The 21952-nt window shown below is 36.1% G+C and overlaps 1 protein-coding gene across 3 annotated transcripts in view; it reads right to left on the reverse strand.

The window, feature by feature from the left end:
• Skap2 (src kinase associated phosphoprotein 2) overlaps positions 1-21952 on the reverse strand; it is a 170430-nt gene that overhangs the window by 14241 nt on the left and 134237 nt on the right. For all 3 annotated transcript variants that reach the window (XM_076835663.2, XM_076835655.2, XM_076835647.2), the window contains 2 exons: positions 7942-8019; positions 2443-2555 (listed from right to left, as the gene is read on the reverse strand). In XM_076835663.2, coding sequence (XP_076691778.2) covers positions 2443-2555; positions 7942-8019 — 191 coding nt within the window. The remainder of the gene's footprint in view (positions 1-2442; positions 2556-7941; positions 8020-21952) is intronic.

Genomic DNA, 21952 nt, shown 5'->3' on the forward strand with positions numbered 1-21952 from the left:
GTTTACATATTAAATGAATTTATGGTGTTAACTTATAGCCCATATTTCCACTTTGATAAAACCAGAAGGCCACACTAATAAAAGCTTATTAGGGATTTTCTAAACATATACTCAATTCCAAAACAACCAGACTATTAATAGAGCAGACACCCATCAATGTTTCAGAATATGCTCAAATCTTAGCAGAGAGAGCCATGTACTCTTTTCACCATTACCCAAGATTTAGCTGGTTGATTCTACTAGGTCCATAGTTGGGTGACTATGGGTATTCAATCATTCAATTTATGGTGAGAATATGCTGCTGACAATGTCTTCTTTCTCAGCTCTTCCTTCAGAAACCAAAATGAGCCCTAGTTGAAATACCTACCTCTAGAAGACCACAGTGAAATGATGATGGTGGAATTTTAAGCCTTATAAATCTGATAGCACAAGGTTTTTTGATCAGCTCTTTCCCAAATGATAGCATTTAAAATTTTAGATGGAAATAAACACTTTCCATGAGCTGGACCACCCTTAACTACTTCTCTGATCAGGATTCACAAATAAAACTATACTCACTACAAAACAGATTTGGGAGAACAGGAACTAAGGACCCCAACATCCTGGAAGTATAAACACAACATCCTGGAAGTATAAAAATTAAACGTATGGTTATACTTTTAATTTCACATTAACAGAAAATTATTTTCTGAGGCAATGGTAGAAATAAAGCAAGCCTATGGGAACTCTGCTTGTTTATCCCAGGAGTTAGTACTCTGTCCCGGCTTTTGGGATAATGATAACATGATTCATAAAGGTTTTAAGAGCAGACCTACACCGGCTTTATAAGTTTCTTATCTGCAAAAGGAATGCAATGGCCATATGGCATGCTCCCCTATAATCTGAAATTTCAAATGGAATCTAATCAACCTTTTAATTTTGGACACAACTGCAGCCAAATCAGTTAAAGAAATTGTGCGAGATAAGTAAATTCAGAAGAGTCTAAGAAAGTTTCTTGACAGGAACTAAAACTAATCAGTTTGATTTCTATATTAAATAATTGACTAAAAAAGCTGTTGTTTTAATGCAGGACAATTAAATGCTCAATAACTGGCTTAATCAAGAGTTGTAATGTGCATGTGGCTTTCCATAGCTTCTAAGAACTGAAAGCATCTTTCTGGAAACACTGAGAGAGGTGACAAGCCTTAGCTTTGTGCACCTTAACTAGTGGTTCACACAACTGTCTGTATTTACTTACTACTAAATATTTCTTGCTCCCACAACCTACAAATGCTTATATCTTATTCCTTTTGTATTCCTGGTGCCTATAAAGGATCCTATTATATTATAGGTACTTTGTGATGGTTTCAAATTAAATGAAGTGGGGAGACAGGGACGGAAAGAAAGAGAACAGGAAAAAGCACAAGTTCATGTACTGGCTCTGGCACTTTCTTGACCAAAGTTCCCTTATCGGTAAAACCAAGAACAGATGATCTAACAATTCATGATTGTATGTATGATGATTTTAAGTACCAGTCATCTAGTATTAAAATTCAGTGTGGCCTGGTTTCCAAATTCCCTTTGCATCTAACATGTCACATTATCTCTCTGAGAAGTCCAAATATTTCTCTCATCAAGAAATTACATTAAACTCATAGACTTATGATTTATTTAACATTTCCCAACTTATATTTAAATTGTTTCCACTTATCATTTGTTTCTAAAATAGCCTCACAAAGTAGACAGAGATTTTTTAAAGTCCCTATATTACAGAAGGGGAAATTAAAAAATGAAAATTAAGAGAGCACACACCTCACACTGCTCAGAAATATAACCTTGATTTTACATCTGACAGATCCTGAATAATCCAGTTTAGAAGCAGAGACAAAGATTCTTGTACATTTAAAGATGAGTTCACAGCAATGTACTTTGCCACTATGTTTACAAATATAGTATGTTAAACTTAAGAAAAAAATTTACCTAAACCTGTCTGAATAGAAAAGCATTGCTTTTAAATTGTCGGAACACCCAATGTATTTACATAAAGATGAAAAACTTGTTCTATAAACACAGTGTTTCCAGTAGTGAATGGCAGACAAAATCAGAATAAGCACACAGAAGAATAAAAAGGAAGAGGAAAGAAAAACATAATAAATAACCTAATACCTTCCAATGTTAGCTTTCACATAAGCACATTGTTCTGGAGAAGGCAGTGGGTGGATGGAAGCCAAAGGCTGAAGTGATAGGTAAACACACTGTTAAGTTGAATCCTGTTATCTGATTGTGTTTAAAATTTGATTATATTTCACTTGACAAAATAATTAATTATTGTGAACTCCCAATTGTTAACTAGGACCTAGAAGAATTCCAATTGGCATTTTTCCCTCATGTTGTAAATCCAAATGCATGTAAATCGAGCTGCATATTTCCCCTTTACAGCTGTCATTTGGGGTAACTTCTTACCTTGCTAAGAATGTAAATCACATCACCACGCTTAAATGACAACTCATCAGAAAGTGCTCCTGTACAGTCCCACAGACCCTGGTAAAAATTAGCGTAATCAGTGCTTTTATCACCTAGGAAAAAGAAAGTAAGAAAGTATAAACCAACAGAAATTAAAAGTCCACCCCGACCACCAAAACAGTCTTAAAAAATTCTGTCCTGAGTCAAAGAAACATTTTTATACACACACACACACACACACACAAGAATCCTACTTTTTATTACTATCATCTAATTAAGATCATTTTCAAAAAGTTCAGATTTTTAATGTCCTTTATCCTTTTTCTGCCTTTCATTTAAAACCTGTGGTGACAGCATGTTCTCACCAACACATCACCTACAAGTTGCTTCCTGCTTACTTTATGTGATTAACCTAAGCCCATCCATAATGTGTTTGGAAGAGAGTGTGCCATACTTCATAATGAGCAATACCCATGGTGATGGGACAAACACGTGGTGAAATAAAATATCCCAAATGCTGTGACATGGTTAACAGCCACAATAAAAGAGCTAATGCAAACAAAACTAGGGATTCAATTTTATTTTTTTAAATCCTAAAACCTAAAGATGAAAATAATATAAGCATAATTATAAGCTCTTTTCCTTGGGGATATTTGTACCCAAAGCCTCTCAAAGTTGTCTTAAAACATTTCAGCAACTTTGAAACTGCCAAAGCTAAAGCTGCATTTTTCACCAGATTTTTGTCAGCCCCAGTTTAAGACATTAGGCTCTGAATAAACATGCAACATATACTGGAGTTATCAGCTCATCCTTCTACTAGCATAAGCACAATGGATGTGATGTGCTCAAACTGCCATACAGACCATTAACTGATTGATTATTTAGCGCTCTCCGCTCTGTAATACCACAATAAACCGGGTAATAAATGCTTTGTCACTGATACAATGTGGGTCTCCTGAAACACAGCACAGAGTTAAATACACTGGATGCTTTTGTTACACTGAGAACTGCTTCCTGTTTTTAATTTCATGATAATTGAGTTTTGATGAGTTAATGCAAAAAGAATGCAAGTAATATCAATAAGATGTCCATGTATTCACTAGCCAGGCAGAACACATACGTGCTGACAACCGCCATCATTGGAATGTCGTCTTTGGATTCTGAGGGGACAACTGTGGAGACACATGCTGGATCTGGGTTGTCATCTTAGTTTTGTTCTATGGCTCTCAAACAGCAGGCTTCTGGCAATTCCTATACAACTAGTCACATTAGCATGCCATTAGGGTGCTCATCCTATTAGATGTGGTTTCTGATTTATACAAAGTGTTAACTTTATTCGAAAAATTTTAAATCATTTACTATCTTAAAAATTACTAAAACCAAAAAAGAGGATATGAATAACATGGAGTTGGAATATTTATAGGATGTCACTCTTCATTTATATAGGAAAGAAAATAAACAAGGACTAGAAAAATACACAACCTAGCAAAACCCCCCTAGTAAATGTCTTTCCCATTTTCTAAGAATTCCAAGCTAGAGAGGGACAATGGGAGGAGGGAGGGAAAGAGGAAGGCAGATGGAGAGAGACAGGCACCTTATTGGCTTTTCCACACTAGTATTTGAGCACTCATCACTGATACCAGCAGGGATGTATACAAGCCTGGGAATCCAACCAAGAACTAACAATGCTTGTGGCCACCCTTCATTACATTTCCGCCCCCAAAGCATATATTAAGTAAATTCTATCAATGGACACTAGAGGGCACTCCGATTGGCCAGATCTCTCCAAACATTGTCCATTTCTTTCTTTTTAAGAAAAAAAAAAAAATCACTTAATAATAAAGTGACTGATTTCCTTTAAAAACCACTTATTTAGACAAATAGAGATTTAGAAGTTGAAACATTCTAGTCAGATTAAATCAACTGCTAAATGGGTCAAATGTTGCGCCCTTTGCAGTCCGTCAGTGTCAGTTGAAAAGTCAAGGAATTAGAGCAAAGAGGGGAATGACATCATTTCACATGCAAGGCCCTCCCCCACAGCAACTGGCTGGGAGGTAAAAGGATCTAAATAACTGGTTTCCCCACTCAAGGCTCCAGTGTGTTCCCCAGGATGCTCAGTCTTAGGCTTGGTTCAAAAGGGTGGAAGAAACAAAACTTTGGCTAAAAGCTAGAGGAGAGGTTTTTGGCTTAGCTGTGACGTCCCAATGGGTCCCCCAGCTGTCCAGACTGCTCTTCCCCTTTTCGGATTCGCTCATGATCGTTTCTTCATTTAATAGATTTTCAAGAGGGGGTGGTGAAGAAAGAAGGAAAAGAAAAGTGTATGGTGGTTTCTAACACATAATCCTTATCACTTTGGGGTCTCTCTTCCCCTCGATGCACTTGGCGAAACTCCCATTAACACTAATGGGAGTTACAGGAGCAGGCAAGGGGAAGAGAGACCCCCACCGTGTGCAAGATGCATCTCTCCCTAGATGTGCATCATGAGCATTTCATTAAACCTCACTGCTGTAAAGAGGCGATGGAGCCAGCGAGTTGGCAATACTAGGGAAAAGATGCATTTTCAACTGTGCTTTCTATAATCTTGATGATGATGTTATCCAAAGACCAACCTCATTTCTGTGTCCCATATGTGAGCTCTGCTAAAGAATAATCTGTTTATGTCACACATACATATGATTTACTATCCTATCTGCTTCAGCATGCAATACGAATTATAAAGTAGAAATATCACAGCCAAGCGAGTATATGTTTTTTAGTCTCTTTCTCCTCAGGAAAATAATGTTCAAATTCTTGATATGAAATATGGACAGAAAAATTAGAAATTATCCGGTTTTGGAAAACAGCAAGCTCCTCTAGTTTACTTTTTAAATTTTTGATTGTGCTTAAATATACATGAACAAAAATTAAGTATAAATGTAGTACAAAAAGCACAGTACTTCACAAAAGTTAACATCGTTCACCCTCATAATGAAAAATCCCATGTAAGATGTATTTTTATAGAATAGAACATAATGTGATAAACATACATTCTAAAATACAAGTTAATTCTGTTCAGTTGTTTTTACTACATGGATTAATTTTTTTTATGCTACTCACATCATGATCTATATTGTCAAAATTACAAAGGAAAAAAAATCACCTTATTATGCTTCTTATCCTGAGAAGCATGGATGATTAAAAGAGAAAGTAAGAAACAAAATATAAATTAGCCAGCTTGTGAAGGATTTAAATAATGTACTTGCTTCTGCTTTTAAAAACATACATAAACAGACCATTGGGCAAAGCTAACAGAACTGTTATGAATTGTTTGTATAAACTAAACATGTAAACATTGGAGATACTTCTGCACAGATGACAAGATTTTAAAAACATGATGACAATGGATGAAAAATAGCATAATAAGATAATGAAGAATCTCTCCCTGGTTGTTATAGGTTTGAAAACTATTTCAGAAATAATTTACAGCGTTTTTTAAAAAAAGAAGCAAATGGGATTGTGTGTGTGTGTGTGTGTGTGTGTGTGTGTGTGTATAAACCTGAACACGAAGGAACTTGAAAAAATATAAGATCATCTTTGTGTTTACTTATATATTTTACATTAGACCAGTCTTTTTTTTTCCCAAGAAAATCAGTCAATGTGAAAAATATATAACATTCTTGAGTAAGGTTAGAAGTTCATGTCATGTGATGCTCAGCAAGATAGTAATACCCTTGTCAACTCACTGCTCTGCATGGCAAACAAGCTTCTAGTCTTTGACAGCCTAGGGATGAGCAAAGGTCACTGCTATGCAAAAGCATTAAAACTGTTGCTTGAAAAGAATTTCATGTCACTAAAGATAAGAATTATTGCAGTACTTTATAGCTATGGCATGTAAAGCTAGTTCTACTTATTGCATTCCTTTGAGCAAAATGTAATTTTTTTTTCTACCTTTGAAGGCAAAAAATGGGGAGATGGTTATTTTTAAAGGGTGTTTCTTTTTAATTTCTTGAAAATTGCATTTTTGAGAAATCCAATTGCTTTAAGCCAGAATATTTGTATCTGTATATGTGTCCACCTTCTATTCCTGTATTGAAATTTAAAAGAAAGAAAACTACATGCTTTTGGCAGAAGCCTCACGATACATAACCCAAAACATATATACTTAAGTTGCTATTGAACATAGTCCTCAAGGTTTCACTAAGCCTTTGTGTTTTATAGCTGTATTTTACAGGACGGGAGTGTTCACATCTAATGACTATGTCCTTGCTTCCTTTCTGAAAAAAAGCAAACCAAAAGCTTTTGCAGCAACCTGCTCCTGCCTTCCTGTCCAGGTCCGGAATCAGGCCTCTGTTTCCTTTCCACATGTCACAGTAGGAAGGCCTCTGGAAAGCTACTTCCTGAACATACACTTCTTGTCCACCCTGCCTTTGACAGCTTGAAAGAGTGATGTATGGACATATCAGAGAGGGGAAGGTGACCCCAGCTCCAGCTCTTTGCAGGACGGAGGGATGATAGGGCAGACCTTGCCCCAGCTGACATGTGGCTATGAAGAGGTGTAAAGTCCTGATAAGAAAGCAGTTCTTCTCTTTTTTCCATGTAAAATAATTGCTGGTTTATCAAAACTAACCTCATGCTTGCACTACAGATATGGTTTATCTCTTGCTATTTGGAAATAACAACAAGCAAGAAAAGTGGTTCGTATCATGTGACTCCGTATACAGCATGTGCAGTTATTTTTCTAGCCTCAGTCATAATTAGTACCTGGGGCCATGTGCCAAGTGGAAATGGATAAGGGGAACATCCTTCCTAGTCTTCCAGGCCAACAGTGTCCTTTTCCAATTTTTAAGCTGCTGTCACTGGACTCTGGCATTTCTTACCCAATTCATTTGCTTTCTGTGCTAATCATATGCAATGAAGATATGCATGGCCAACATTTAAACAGGCTGCAGATCAATTAGCGGTCTTAAGTTTATCTGATTTTTATCAAAGAAGACAGAGCTGTGGGTCGATTGTCAGAGCCTGTGTCAAGTTGACCTTTTCAGAGATGTCTACATTGCCAGTCCCCTGGGCAACTTGTTGTCCCCTGTTAGTCTCTGAATGGCAGAAGTCTGTTCTGCTCAAGCACAAAGTATACACAGATGTCTATATTACATTCTTATAGGTTTGACAGCAACTGCATGTTGTATCTATAAACTGTCCTTTAGCAGTGACACTTCCTCAATGATGATAAGCTAATTTATGCAACTAAATCTCCTTTGTGCAGAAATGAAAGCTAATTGAGTCATTACAAAGTAATTCAGGAAGGAATACCTTGTATAAATTGGCTTACTTTATAAATCCTTCTCAAGTGGTTTTCATGCATCCTAAATGGGACTAAGCAGCTTATCAGCGGTAAGATATCCAGACCAAACAAGCCAACTTCTGGGAGCTATGTAAATGTCTTTAGAGTAGCGAGAAAGTGGCTTAAAAAATAAAAAAAAAATTAAAAAAAGCTTTGCCAGGAAGCTGCACAATCATTACCTGAGGTGTGATGCACACTTTCCTGACTCATCTTCCTTTGTTCTTCCATTTTCACAGAAGCGTTGTCCTCTTCCTCCTCTGTAAAGAAAAACAACAACAGCACACTGAAGGGGTTCCTCTGGGATAACCACACAGAACTCACCCCACTGTTAGAGCAAAACGAAAGTTCATAACACGTAACTATTATTGTTAAAAGAAATGAAGCCACTCAAGATTCATATTCCTCTGTCGATAACCTAACAAGGAATAAATAAACTGCCAGCTATTTCTCAATAGCAGATTTACTGAGGTTTACCACACTGGCTTGACAAAATTTAAGATATATACTAATACACTGCACATTTTGTTTTAAATACTAATAGAAATTCATCTGGAGCCATCTTAAATCCAATAAAATAACATTCAGCATTATACTGACAAGCTACATTATACTGTGTGACAGAAATATTACTGATAAAATCATGGTTCCTAAAATATCAATATAGCAAGGAGAAAATGCATGATATACAATACATGTATCCTGTAAGGCATCTATTGAGTAGCAGACACTTTCATATGTTTTCTGGCTTAATCTACACAGGACGATACCAGAAGGGTCCTCATCTTTCCAACTAATTCTCCCCAAATTATACCGAGCACCTACCATGTGTTATATACTATGGGAGATAAGATTTTGTAGATAAATAGTTTTTAAATCCTCATTCTACAGGTGAGTAAATTGAGATTCAAACAGTGATGTAACTTCTAAAGTTTGTTATTCAAACTTAAGGTCAGGATTCTAAAGTCCATGTTCTATATCCTACCTATAATCAGTGCTGTAGTCTATACTCTTTTCACATTGTCCATCACATTCCTTCCTTCCTTTCCTCTATCAATAATCTAACACTAAACAACAGAATCAAACTATTCAGAACCAAATTATTACTTCAAACAGAATCAAAATATTCAATTCTTTTATATTAAAAAATATATCTATTACATTACCACTTTCCCCATCTAAGGATTTACACATAACTTAGAAATACTTAGGACAGGAATTAGGAATAAATGGCATGCCAGAGAAAAACTGGATTCATAAAAAATCATAATTTTAAGAAAAATCCAAAACTTTAAGGAAAAATATGCAATATACATAATATAGTCAGCATGACTATTAAATAAACCAAATTTCTATAAACTGCCAATCAGTTTATAGAAATGAGTTTATAGAGATCAATTGATCAATTTTCACAGCAGTAAAGAGGGGCATTTGCTGAGGAGACAAGGGTAATAAACTCCCGCCCTCAGGAAGCTGACCACTTCAAGGGGACAGAAGACAAGATATAAATGAAAGTGGGCTAAAGGAACCTAAACCCGACAAATAGTACACACCAGCACTGAAGGGGTGCAGAGGAGAAACCTCCAAACTGGGGAATGCCAAGAAGGCCTGTGGGGTGGAGAGAATTTAAATAAGGAGAGACGAAAAGAAGGCTATTTCCACACCCAGAGAAAGCCATGAACTTAAAAGAACAAGGCACAGTCACATTCAGTGACTAAATAATGTGGGAATGAAGGGAGAGCACACAATGGGAGGAGATGCTACTGGTTTGGACTAGTTATTGAGGGTCTCTGAATACCTAGTTAAACGACTTTGGACTACGATTTGGTGGGTAGTAAGAACCCTAGAAGGTTCTGGAGCAGACACGGGCCAGGACTGAAACTCTGCTTCAGAAATGATCATTTGAGGTCATTGTGTCAGACAGCCTGGAGGAGGGGAGGGAGCATCTAGATAAAGGGGAAGGAAGTCCTGAACTGCAGAGGCAGAAGAGAAAAAAATCAGAAGGAGATGGTTTTGAGAGGTAGAGGAACCAGAATCGATAAGCTTTGTGCCTTCCTGCCTGAGTGTGGAGGAGAGGCAGAAAATAGAACAACTGTGGATGACTTAGGCTCTGAGCTAAGCTGACTGAGTTGCGGGACATGTCATTCCTAAAAAGAGAAGAGCCAAGACAATCTGCTGTGGTGGGGGAACACAGCAGTTTGTTTTTGACAGGAGGGATTTAACGTGCTGGTGGGCTTCCCACAGGGAATGTCCAAGGGCAACTGTGGTAGAGAAGTCAGGACTGCAGATGTATACTTAGGCATCTCCTGGAGAGTTTAAGTGGTGATGAATCAAAATCACATTTAAATCAAGCTTGAGAGTTACTGTGCTTACAAGACAAATAAAACTGTTTTGAGTTTATGTAATTCAATTCAAACAAAATAATAAAAGCTCCAATACAAGAAACAGATGGAAATATTTGGTGCTTTACCCATATTGTTGAACCTAACAGTGGCAATTTAATATGGTATTTTTCTCTTTAAGAACAGTTACCTCACTTATGCCAAACCTCAAACACTAGTTGTCACAAATGGTTTAATAGGGTACTTTCACATAAACTTTAAAAGTAGAAGGGACATTTACAGTCAGATCAACCTACTCACTTTACAGATAGTTTATTTTTTAAAAGGTGAAGTAGAAAGTTCTACTTAACTTTTTACACTTTCTTTATCCCTAGCACTCACTCTCTTTCCAATCTGGTCACAAATCCAATAATAAGAATAAATATAAAAAGAGTTAAGGACATTTGCCCTTAGACAAAAGCTATAACTGCAACAATATAGTAAACAATATTCTCCAAATATCAGAAAGTCAGCTCTAAATATCAGAAAAAATAATTATAACAATTAAAGAAGAAAGCTTTGTTGCTTGAAAAAGTTAGCAATGAATTTGTTTAAAATATCATTACAAATTTATTTTTATTAAAATTTAAAATATTAGGGTTGGCGTTGTGGCTCAGGGGTAGGGCGCTTGCTTAGCATGTGTGAGGCACTGGGTTTGATTCTCAGTATTGCATATAAGTAAGTGAATAAAATAAAGCTCCATCAAATATAAATTTTTTGAAATTTAAGAAATTATAATGTATGCTAAAGATTGTATTATTGGTGTCAGAGAGCTCTGACCCCAAGAAATATATTCCTAAATTATCAGCATGATATTAATAATATTTACTTAAGCATCAATATTCATTGTAAATTATCCAAGCTGAAGTTCATTTGAGATGTTCTTTAATAAGCAGCATTTTAGAGCATAAGGTGCAGACTAAAAACATTTCCTTTTTCCATGTCAAACCAGTAATTATACTTTTTCAGCAAAAATATTCTGCATTTCATACATCATTTTTTCTTAATAATATTCAAACAACTCATTTTATCTTGGGCTAACAATATAAGCATCTTCCAGATAAAATATAATAAAATCAAATTTGGTGTGTATTTTCAAATCTTGGGGGGAAAACTTGTACTGAATCTCAACGAGAACCTGGGCACAAAGGAGATGTTCACTAAATACTGAGTGAACCAATAAATTCAAAAGTCATGAAAATAAATCCTAACATATTCATTTATTAGCAGAGCAAAGCTCCTCAAGCCACTAAAAAATATGTATGAACAAGTGACCAGAATTCTAGGCAATAATCACCTTCACAATGTGTTAGAAACATATACTCTCACATGTTGTTTCATTTAGGTTTATTGTTAAGCACATTTTATTTCGGTGTGGAGACACGATGTCATTATACAATACTAATTAATACCTCAAATAGTCAATGTTCATGGGTTAATATATTCCATTCAACATTTTAATAACAGTAAACAAAAACAGCTCAGCTATGCAGTAAAATCCATCAAACCACACAGATGGTTATAAGGTTTTCATTATGTGGTTTCCATAGCAATCATATTGCAAAGCTGGAAGCTTCTTGCAAATAAGCAGCTTGTATTTACATGCCTCTCAGCTGCAGCACAAAACTCTTCAACATGTGAAGTTATTATTCCAATCACACATTGTTAGGAGAATCATCAAGAGAATTTTTGTGATCAGACAAGATGAAAATAACAGTAAAGTGAACTAAGTGCAGAAAATAATTCAAACATGGTAATGTATATACTAATCTGTGGGGAGTAGACATGCTCTGGTAGTTATCAAAAGGTTTTAACATTACACCATGTAGATAATATAGAACTTCCAAGAGCAATCAGGCCTTATAGAATCCTAAAGGATAAATGCAACCCACTTCTCTTTTTAATAGATACTTGGCCTTCTTTCTGGGTTTAGCAAAAGGAGGAAGCAAAACAGATAATAAAATTTTTCCAACTCTTTTTAGGAAAATCCATTTGAGAAAATGCTTACTGTGGAAAAAGTTAAGACCTTTTTCCCCCCCTTTTAGATTAATCAATTTAATTTACAAATTGATCCAGTTCCATAACAGATTATTACCCTAATAAGGATCACAGATCTGTCTAGCTATGCATTTTTTTTTTTTTAACAAAACGGCTGTTTCTGGCTTACTATTGTTCTTATTTTTAGGATAAATGAACAAAAAGAAGTGTGATAAGTAAATGACATGTTTAGGTGACACTGGGTGAAAAAACTTGAGGACACTGTTAATATTAAGGCAGGATATGTGATGAGCACTTCAAGAAGAAGAGGAGGCAACCTAAGAGAACCTTTACCTTTCTCACAAACACCTTTAGAAAACAGCTTTACTGAGTTCCAACGTATTGTAAAAGACATAGATACAATAAGAAATCATGCTGTGAAATGAAGTTTGAGTTTAGATTACTACCTGCCTGGCCTTCATCTGATTATGCAATTACATATTTTTCTTGAGAATGATTAATATTTATTACTTAAAATATCATATTATCTGCACTTATATTCATTATATAACAACATCCCCATAACAATTCTATGAGATAGTAATAGGCACTTTTATCCTCATCGTTTTATGAATTCAAGAAATGAAATTTATAGAGCTTGAATAACTTGCCCAGGTTCACAGACTCAGAGTATGTGAGCCAGCATTTAAACCTCAGGCCTGTTACTAAGCCCTAACTCTGAGCCAAAGTGTATTTTCCCTTGATTTTCCTTAAAATGTTCAATTTAAGGGCTGGGAATGTAGCTCAGTAGAAGAGCACTTGCCTGTTATACATGAGGCCCTGTGTTTGATTCCCTAGCATTGCAAAAAAAAAAAAAAAGAGAGAGAGGGAGAGAGGGAGAGGGAGAGAGAGAGAGAGAGAGAGAGAGAGAGAGAGAGAGAGAGAGGAGGGATGAGGTGTTATTTGTCCATTTGTGTAAAGCCTCCCAGCATTACTCCCTTCTTTTTCATTGTACCATCAGGACCAGCCCTTTGTGTCTTCCGTTCCCTTGTGCTGTCTGTTACATCAGCTCAGGAACATCTTGCTCGCAGCACCCAGAGCCTGAACCCCTGTTGAAATATGAAGGATAACCCATTGCTCCGAAACGTTGGTGAACTTCTTTCAGTTATTGATTTGTAGAAAGACTCATCTTTACCATCTCCACTTTAGACATGTTTTTCTACCTATATATATATATAAAGATATAAACATCTTTACTTTATAGGTGGGTTATTTTCCAAAATTTTATATAAACAAAGTCATGTTTCTGGAGTTGGAAAACGTTTTCACATAGGTGGGCATTGTATATGAAGCAATCTTTTTAGTGCTGCTCTAGAAGCACAATTGCAGCTGAGGATAAAAAACAGGCTGCCTGCTCCTTCCTGTTCTAGCTCTTTCTCCACCTCTAGCTCAGTACATACTCAACAGCCCCAACACCAGCACATAGTACTGAATATTTTGTAAAGGTTTTGAATACAACTCATAATTCAAAAAGAATTATTTCTAGGCCAGCCAGTTTCTTTTCCTTTTTATTTAACTTCAATAAGAAAAACATGTCTAAAGTGGAGATGGTAAAGGTCTTTCACATTTCAACAGGGGTTCAGGCTCTGGGTGCTGCAAGTAAGATGTTCCTGAGCGGATGTAATAGACAGCACAAGGGAAATGAAGACACAAAGGGATGGTCCTGGTGGTACAAGGCAAAAGAAGGGAGCAATGCTGGGAGGCTTTACATAAATGGACAAATAACACCTCATGCCTCTTCTCTTCCAAAACCTATGGTGAGCTACAAAGGCTGGAGGGAGGGTAAGGAAAGTTAAAGAACAGAGTCAAGGGGATATAGGCAAGACAGTCAAGATTATAAAAATGAGGGGGAGTGATCCTCAAGGGCCTATAAATCCAGAATTAATGGTAACATAAATATGACACTTCTAAAGATTCTTCTACTAAATGTATTACATACACTTTAAAGTAATAAGATACAATCTTTATGTAAGCATGTGCCTGAGTTTTAGCCTTACATACACTTTAACATGTACAGAAGGATAAAGATAACTAAAACAGCATAGTTAGAGTCATGTTATTGCTCCTGGAAATTGGGCAAATTGGGGTCATTGTTATAGTTCTGGTGACTTGTGTAACTCTGACTTCTGCTTCTCCATCATGTCTCTGCAGTACTTCATAGCAGGAAGAAAAATGTCTAGCTGATAGCACTTTGAACAAGGATTTGGGGAGGATAATGAGATAGCCAGATTTCTAGGAGGATGGGAGAACACACAATTAGTATATAGTGTCAAGTTTATTGCCTTAACAGCAAGTTATTTTACAACAACTCATGAATGCAGCAACCACAAAGGCCAACATAATATAAAAAGCAACAAAATAAGTAACAGTTGTTCAATCATACAATCTTATTTTTAATTTAGACATTCTATTCTTATAAGGTTTAATATGAAAAGGTTATCATTGCACTTCAAATGAAAAAGGAAATGCCATTAGATCATAGTACATTTCTGTATTATATTATTAAAATTAATAATTTAAACATGAATATAAAAATGTGAAAATAACAATTTTTCACATAGACATTCTATGTGTTAACATCACAGTTGGGATGTTGAGGAAAAAATTCAAAACTCAAGCAAAGACCTCACTTGACAGAATCAGGAAAAAAAACTGTGAAGGAAAAGAAACCTTAGATATCTTGTTCCATTTCCTCATTTCATAACAGGGGAAGTGAGCTGAGGATGCCAACCATCTGGCTCAAGGTCACACAGCCTGCACCCCGCCCCACCTTCCGTGCAACGTGCACTGTGGACACTTTTTAAGTATGGCCTGTGCCTGGAGGAGCACTTCTGACCACGTACAAGCAATTAAGGCAGATGATGAAAGCAGATGGGTTAAAAATTGAGTTTCGGGAGGCTGGATTCTATGGGTCAGAAATGACTATGGGGGCTGGGGTTGTGGCTCAATGGTAGAACATTTCTCTAATATATGCGAGGCACTGGGTTCAATTCTCAGCACTACATAAAAAATAAACAGAAATAAAGTTTAAAAAAGAGAAGTGACTGTGAATCAACGATCCTACTCTTGAAGAGTTTGACAGGAAAATTATGAAACGTGGCTCCTTGTCTCCCTGTTCTATCCCCTGGGGATAAAAAAATCCTCTTGCAATCCTAATATATTCCAAATTCTTGGGCTTTCAGTTAAAATACATAATAAATTCTACAATGCTAAAATTATTTTAACCAAGCAAAGTCTGAATTATTTTTCAGTTATAGAAACTTCTATTTGGCTCTATATTTCTGGTTCCTTTTTTTTTTCATTTAATCAATCTTTTTTGCTATTATTCTTATTACAAAAGCAATATCTACTCATTGTTGAAAAGCCAAAAAAAATAGAGATAAGTAAAACAGTTTGGGGCCTATTCATAACCACCATTAACACCTCCTTCTAGGCCACCTTTATATAATTACTAGTTTTTCTTTCTTTGGTTTGGTTGTTTTGTTTTCTTTTGTTATTTATTTATTTATTGCTTTTGTTTGTTTGTTCTGGGGATTGAATCCAGGGTCTCCCAGCCCTTTTTTAAAAACTCGTTAAGTTGCCAAGGCTGGCCATGAACTTGTGATCCCATTGCCTCACCCTCCCAAGTAGCTGGGATTACAGGCACATGCCACCTCACCCAGATGGTTTTTCTTGATTCTTATTTTTAATACAAATATCCCAAATGTGCATGTATTTCATTATTCCTATACACTTCTTATCCCAAATGTATGTGTGTTTCATTGTAAACCATTCTGAATTTCTTTTTAGAAAGTAAAAGTATTTCATCAACTTAGATTTTTTTGGTTTCTGTTTTTGAATGTCATTAGATAAAAAATAATAATAAGGAGCTTGGTGTGAAGATCATTTAATTGTAATGTGGCCATTTCATAAGGATCTTCAGCTGCCTCCTGGAGCCTCCAGAGAAAAGCAGATACACGGGTGCAGAGCTCATTTGCTGCCAGATTTGGCTGTTTCCTCCGATCACCTATGCAAATATACTCTTCCTCATCAAGTGCAGTACACCTTAACCTCATTTTCAAGAACCCAAAGAAGAAGAAGCAGAGTACTATATGAGGAACTGGCACCATGAGACTTATTGGCTCCATATCCCTTCTATCAGCAGTGATTTCCAAGACCCTTTCAGGGGGTCAGGGGTTTGTGAGGTCAAAATATTTTCATAATGCTACTAAGACATAAATTATGTGCCTTTTTCACTGTGTTAACATTTGCACTGATGTTGAGAAGCAATGATGGGTAAAACTGCTGACACCTTAGCATAAATCAGCATAGTGGCACCAAACTGTCATTGCATCCTTCACTGTCTTACACCAGCATTTAAGAGAGAGAGAAGGAGAAGGGGAGAGAGACAGACAGACAGACTAGCTTCACTGAAGAATGTCCTTGATGAATAGAGGTAAAAATTATTTCCACCTAATACCAGACTTTAGTACATGCCTTTTAAATATTCTGTGTGACAAAATCAGGATGCATAAAGCACTTCTGTTGTACCAACAGATGTGCAAGAGCTGGACAAGCTATTTTTATTTTTGTTTCATGGAATGCTGTTTTTACTCGAATGACTGACAAACTACAGTTATCCAGATTTGGGAATCTGCAAACATTTTCTCAAAAATAAAGTGAGCTTATTATTTCACGGAAAACAACTCACAATTTTTATTGTCAATAAAACAAATGTGATTTTTAAAAAATTGTTTCTACTATCACGTTTATCTAAAAAGAACAAATAAAATAAGTTGTGTCAATATTTAGAGGTTCTGAATAATGTAGTAAAATATTGATTATTTAATTGACTGACACATGACATTACAAAATCATGCATGGGTAAAGGATCCACTTCAGAGCACTAGGCAGATCTACAAACTCAAATGTAAAAAATATCAAAAGTTCACTGACACCGTTTCATTTCTACCTTGCAACTAACCTTTAATTACTACTTGTGGGGTCTGGGAACAGTATCAAAGAAAGATATCTACAATTACCTGCAAGGACTATTAAAATACCTTCCTTCTGATACCACACAGTTATCTGTATAAGGGTGGATTTTCATTACATGTTGATTATACTTAAACTAAAACAACACATTTGAATGTGGAAGCAGATATAAGAGTCTGAATGTCTTCTGACACACATGCAGGGTTGGGTTGTTGTTCAATGGTAAGGCACTTGCCTAGCACATGTGAGTCACTGGGTTCAATCCTCAGTACCACATAAAAATAAATAAAATAAAGGTATTGTGTCTATCTACAACTAAAAATATTTTTTAAAAAGACACACATTGAAGAGAGCTGCCAAAATGCAATAACATACTCCCCTCTATTTTCTTGGAAAACAGTTATTTTCTCAAAAATAAGTACATATATAATAGCTTTATTAATGTGACTTTAAATTTCACTAATAAACACAAATTTTTTTAAAGTTCTCAGTTTTAACTAATACAGTAAATTTTGAGAGGCAAAACCCACATAAACAAAGCTTTATTATCAAGATTATAAAGGGATCCAGAGACCAAAAAGTTTGAGAATGACTGTCCTGTATTTAAGGATAATTTTAGTTAAATAACTAAACAGTGTTCATCTACACTACGGGGGGAAAAAGTGGATATCTTGCTATCCAGATAATTATTTTACATTCCCAAAGCACTCATTATCAGGATTGAATCACACTGCACTGTTGACTCACACTGAGCTGTTGACCAAAAATCCCTGTGTTTTTCCCATTTACCACAAAGCCAAGTCTCTTCTTTCATATAGTTGTGCAACTAGACTTCTGGAGTAAGCGGGACACCCTATCATATTTCATCTTGTTGGATTTGACCCATGATTTCATTCTGTTGAGACTAGGCCTCTGTATTTTCATCCAAGGCAATGCTGAATATGTTGGACACTGATACTGAGAACAAAGCTCTAAGACATTCACAAACTCAATTAATTAGCACCCTTAGAGTACAGCTGTATAGTTAGTGATCTCAAGCTCACTATATCTACATAGATTTTATGAGAATCCTGCCATGAGCCTGGATGAAGTCCCGTTAATGCCTGCATTTCCAAAAAAATGATTTCTAGTAATCTAGTAATCATTGATTCATCTTTTGATGGTATAAAGACACTCTGTGATATTTCATGTTAGCAGCTTCTCTGGAATCCATTTCAAAGTCCCTAAACCATGTAGAATTTTCAGAATCCACCTCTAGTAGATACCAGATGCCCTCTTCAGAACCAACATGGTCATCTTCCAGCTTCGAGACTCAGGCTGCAGCTGGCTCACAGCTGTGTCCTTCACTCAAAAATGCCCTCGGCTGCAAGGAATTGCCTCACTCAAGGTCACCCCCTCCCAGAGGGCAACTGGAGCCAATAGGGACACAAAAACAGATCCCTTTGCCTCAGTGTGACACAATCCTGCAGAGTCACCCCAGCCTGGTCCCGCCTTCCTCACTTCATCTGAGGGTGTCTCCCAAGATCACTCACCAATAAACCTACACACAACTATATCCCAGTCTGTCTCAAAGAACCCAACTTACAATAGTACCACTTTCTAGTCTTTGAAAAGTTCATGACTTCTCTCTCATCTGTCATGTTTCCCAGTAGTACAGTGGCTTCATGTACAAGATCTCTTGCAATATAGTTTTTATCTGGTCCAGAAGCCAAACCAAGTCTTACTGCTCTTCAAGACATAGTTCAGACCCCCATATAGGATGCTTTCCTTTCCCCAAATTCCTGAAAGCAGCTGACCTCTCTCTCCTGTGTATTATCAAGTCTTGGAAAGGCTTCCATTAGTAGTGTTCTCATGGGGCACTACCAACATTTGTCTACGAGTCTACTCTCCCTCCAGGTATGAACTCCTCAAAGATTTATTTATATTATTACAGCCTAACACAAGAGTTGAGACAAAAATGGTTTTCCAAGACTACTTGCTGAATTAAAACTAAATGGATTTGGCTAGCGAGGTATTCCATTTTAATCTCTCCGCCAATCCTGGGCTTCTATTACCTCTTACTAACCTTATCAGTTGGAGGATAATTAGTCACAGAAAGAAACAAATAAAATAGAAATGGAACTTTTTTTGCTCTGAACTATTTAGTCCCTAGTAAGTTTTGGAAACAAACAAAACCACCCAGCTATCGTATACTTTTTGCTGTACTTATAATTGATAAGTTTGAATAATTTTCATATTTTCTTTGCCTCTAGGCCATTTCAACTGTTGATACATTCTTTTTAAAGTTGCACTGTATTGAAGAGAATGTAGCATCCTTATATACAGATATATTTTAGTTTCTCCCCCTTTTTTCTTTATTGGCATTATTTATAATTAAAACCCAAATGTCATTTTAAAAAACTTATTGGTCTTTTTTTTTTTATACCAGGGATTGAACCCAGGGGCACTCAACTACTGAGCTACGTCCCCAGCCCTAATTTGTATTTTATTTAAAGACAGGGTCTCACTGAGTTGCTTAGTGCTTCACTTTTGCTGAGGCTGGCTTTGAACTTGCCATCCTTCTGCCTCAGCTTCCTTAGTCGCTGGGATTACAGGTGTGCGCCACCATACCCAGCTTATTAGTCTTTAATACCATATGTTTGTGCTATTCTTTATTTGAATTTTTTGAAGTCTACCTTCCTAGAGTCTAGATAAATACGTCTATCCAGCTGATGACCCTTCTTTTCCTATCATGAATTTTAAAATGACAAGAGCTTTTGTCCATTTTCCCCTACAATTAAATTTAGATGTAGTAGCAGCTTACCTATTTCCTATATCCTTTGACCCTACTCATTTTTTCAATATACTGCTTCCACATTTAAATTGCATCTAAAAATAGAAAAAGATGCAATGGTAATGGTTGCTTATTGCTTTCCCTCCCTCTTAATATTCTTAACATCAGTTCCTCTTAATATTCTTAACATCAGTTTCTCTTGATTGAAGAATCTAGTGGCTGAAATATCAGAAAAACCAACCATAATAATAGAGGGCAGAACTACTTCCCATCTCTCAGTTCTTTGTACTTATTGGACTGTGCCTGCCAGTAACGGCTACCACCTGCCTAGGAGGCCTAATCCAAGGCATGAAAGGGATCAAGCCCACAATATTGAATCTGAATATCTACAGGCAAATTGTCCAATAAGAACCCCAACCATATTTTTCTATTAGCATCACGTACTACAATATATAACTTCTACATTATATAACTTCTCAGTTTGGGATGAGGTAGTATGAGCCACATCAATACATCTGTATATCACCTAGATGTGTTGTTTACCCAGAGTAGGGCTTCTCAAGCTTTAGCAGGCATCAGAGGCACCTGGAGGACTTGTAAAAACCCAGATTACTGAGACCTACCATACAGTCTGTTTCAGTGGATCTGGAGTGAGTTTAAGAATATGCTTTTCTAACAAGTTCCCAGCACATGTTGCTGAGGACAACACCTTGTGAGCCATATCTTTTTACATAAGGTTTCAAAAGGTTGAGTGTTCAATCATCATTTAAATGTAAATTAATTAGGTCACTGTATCTTCAAATGTCATTTACATTTTAAGTTTCAAAAAATATATATGCCTCAGTAAATAATACTAAGGTAATTTAATTATAATGGAACTAGTAAAGCAGGAGTTAATTGCATATATATTCTCAAAAGATACAATGAAAATATATAAACAAATAATTAATTTGTGTTCCAGCAATTCATATTACCCTCTTTTGCTACCTATACAAATTTAGACAAATTAATTCAACACTCTGACCCTCAATTTTCTTATCTGAAAAATGTAAATATAAATTCTACCTTAGAGAATTATTGTGAGGACAAAATGAGATGAAATAGCCAACACAATGGCCACTGTATAGTAGCTGCCTAATCACAGAGATTACAACAATCTGAGGAATTACTGTGTACCAAGCACTGCTAGGCACTTTATACATAAATCTCATTCAATCCTCAAAATCTAGGTAGGTCGTAATTCCCGTTTTCCAGATGAAGAAATGGATGTATAGAAACATTTAAATAACTAGCACTAGCAAAACACAGGTATAATAAATAGTGTCAGGATTTGAATATAGGCTGGCTGCTTACTGCTCAAGTTCTGAAGTACTATGGTTTTTCTTCTTTCTCAGTATAAGACTCAGCATGTATCACTTGTTCCTATGTGTGTTAATTAATTAAACAGCACTTTAACCTACTTCTATAACATGCAACTGATGAGAAAGTTAATCTCATGGTGTTATATTGACATATATTCTTATTTTCAAGATTCTTCATTGACAAAATAACTTGGCTAACACTGACAATCCAGAAAAAAAAAAAAAAAGCCCCCTTGAAAAACAGTGTACACTGCTAAGAACAGGAGACAAGTCATGTTTGTAATGGCCACAGAAACTGAAAAGCTTGGCATTTGCCCCTTCCATTTTTCTTTCTGTTGGGAAGCAGCTTGCAAATGGAAAAATCATCTCCCAGCGTCTCCCTCCCAGAGACTGAATATGATGAAAAAACTGTAAGGCCAAGCCCTGAAGCAAGCAGAGCCGAGAGCAGCTTCTATCCTTGCCAGGAGCCTCAAAAGATTGATTAATCCTGAATAAGATAGCTATAGACTATCACCAGATTTGACTGCAGTAAGACATGAAAAATGCAGCAAATTAAAGCACTTTACATAACACTAAAGAAAAATACAAATTTCTAAAAACCTATGGAGGGCTGTGCAGAGACTTTCAGAATTATGTTTTCGATTTTAAAGTAAGCAGTATTTTTTTT

The sequence above is a fragment of the Callospermophilus lateralis genome, chromosome 1 (genome assembly GCF_048772815.1).
Source record: "Callospermophilus lateralis isolate mCalLat2 chromosome 1, mCalLat2.hap1, whole genome shotgun sequence".
Classification (NCBI taxonomy): domain Eukaryota; kingdom Metazoa; phylum Chordata; class Mammalia; order Rodentia; family Sciuridae; genus Callospermophilus; species Callospermophilus lateralis.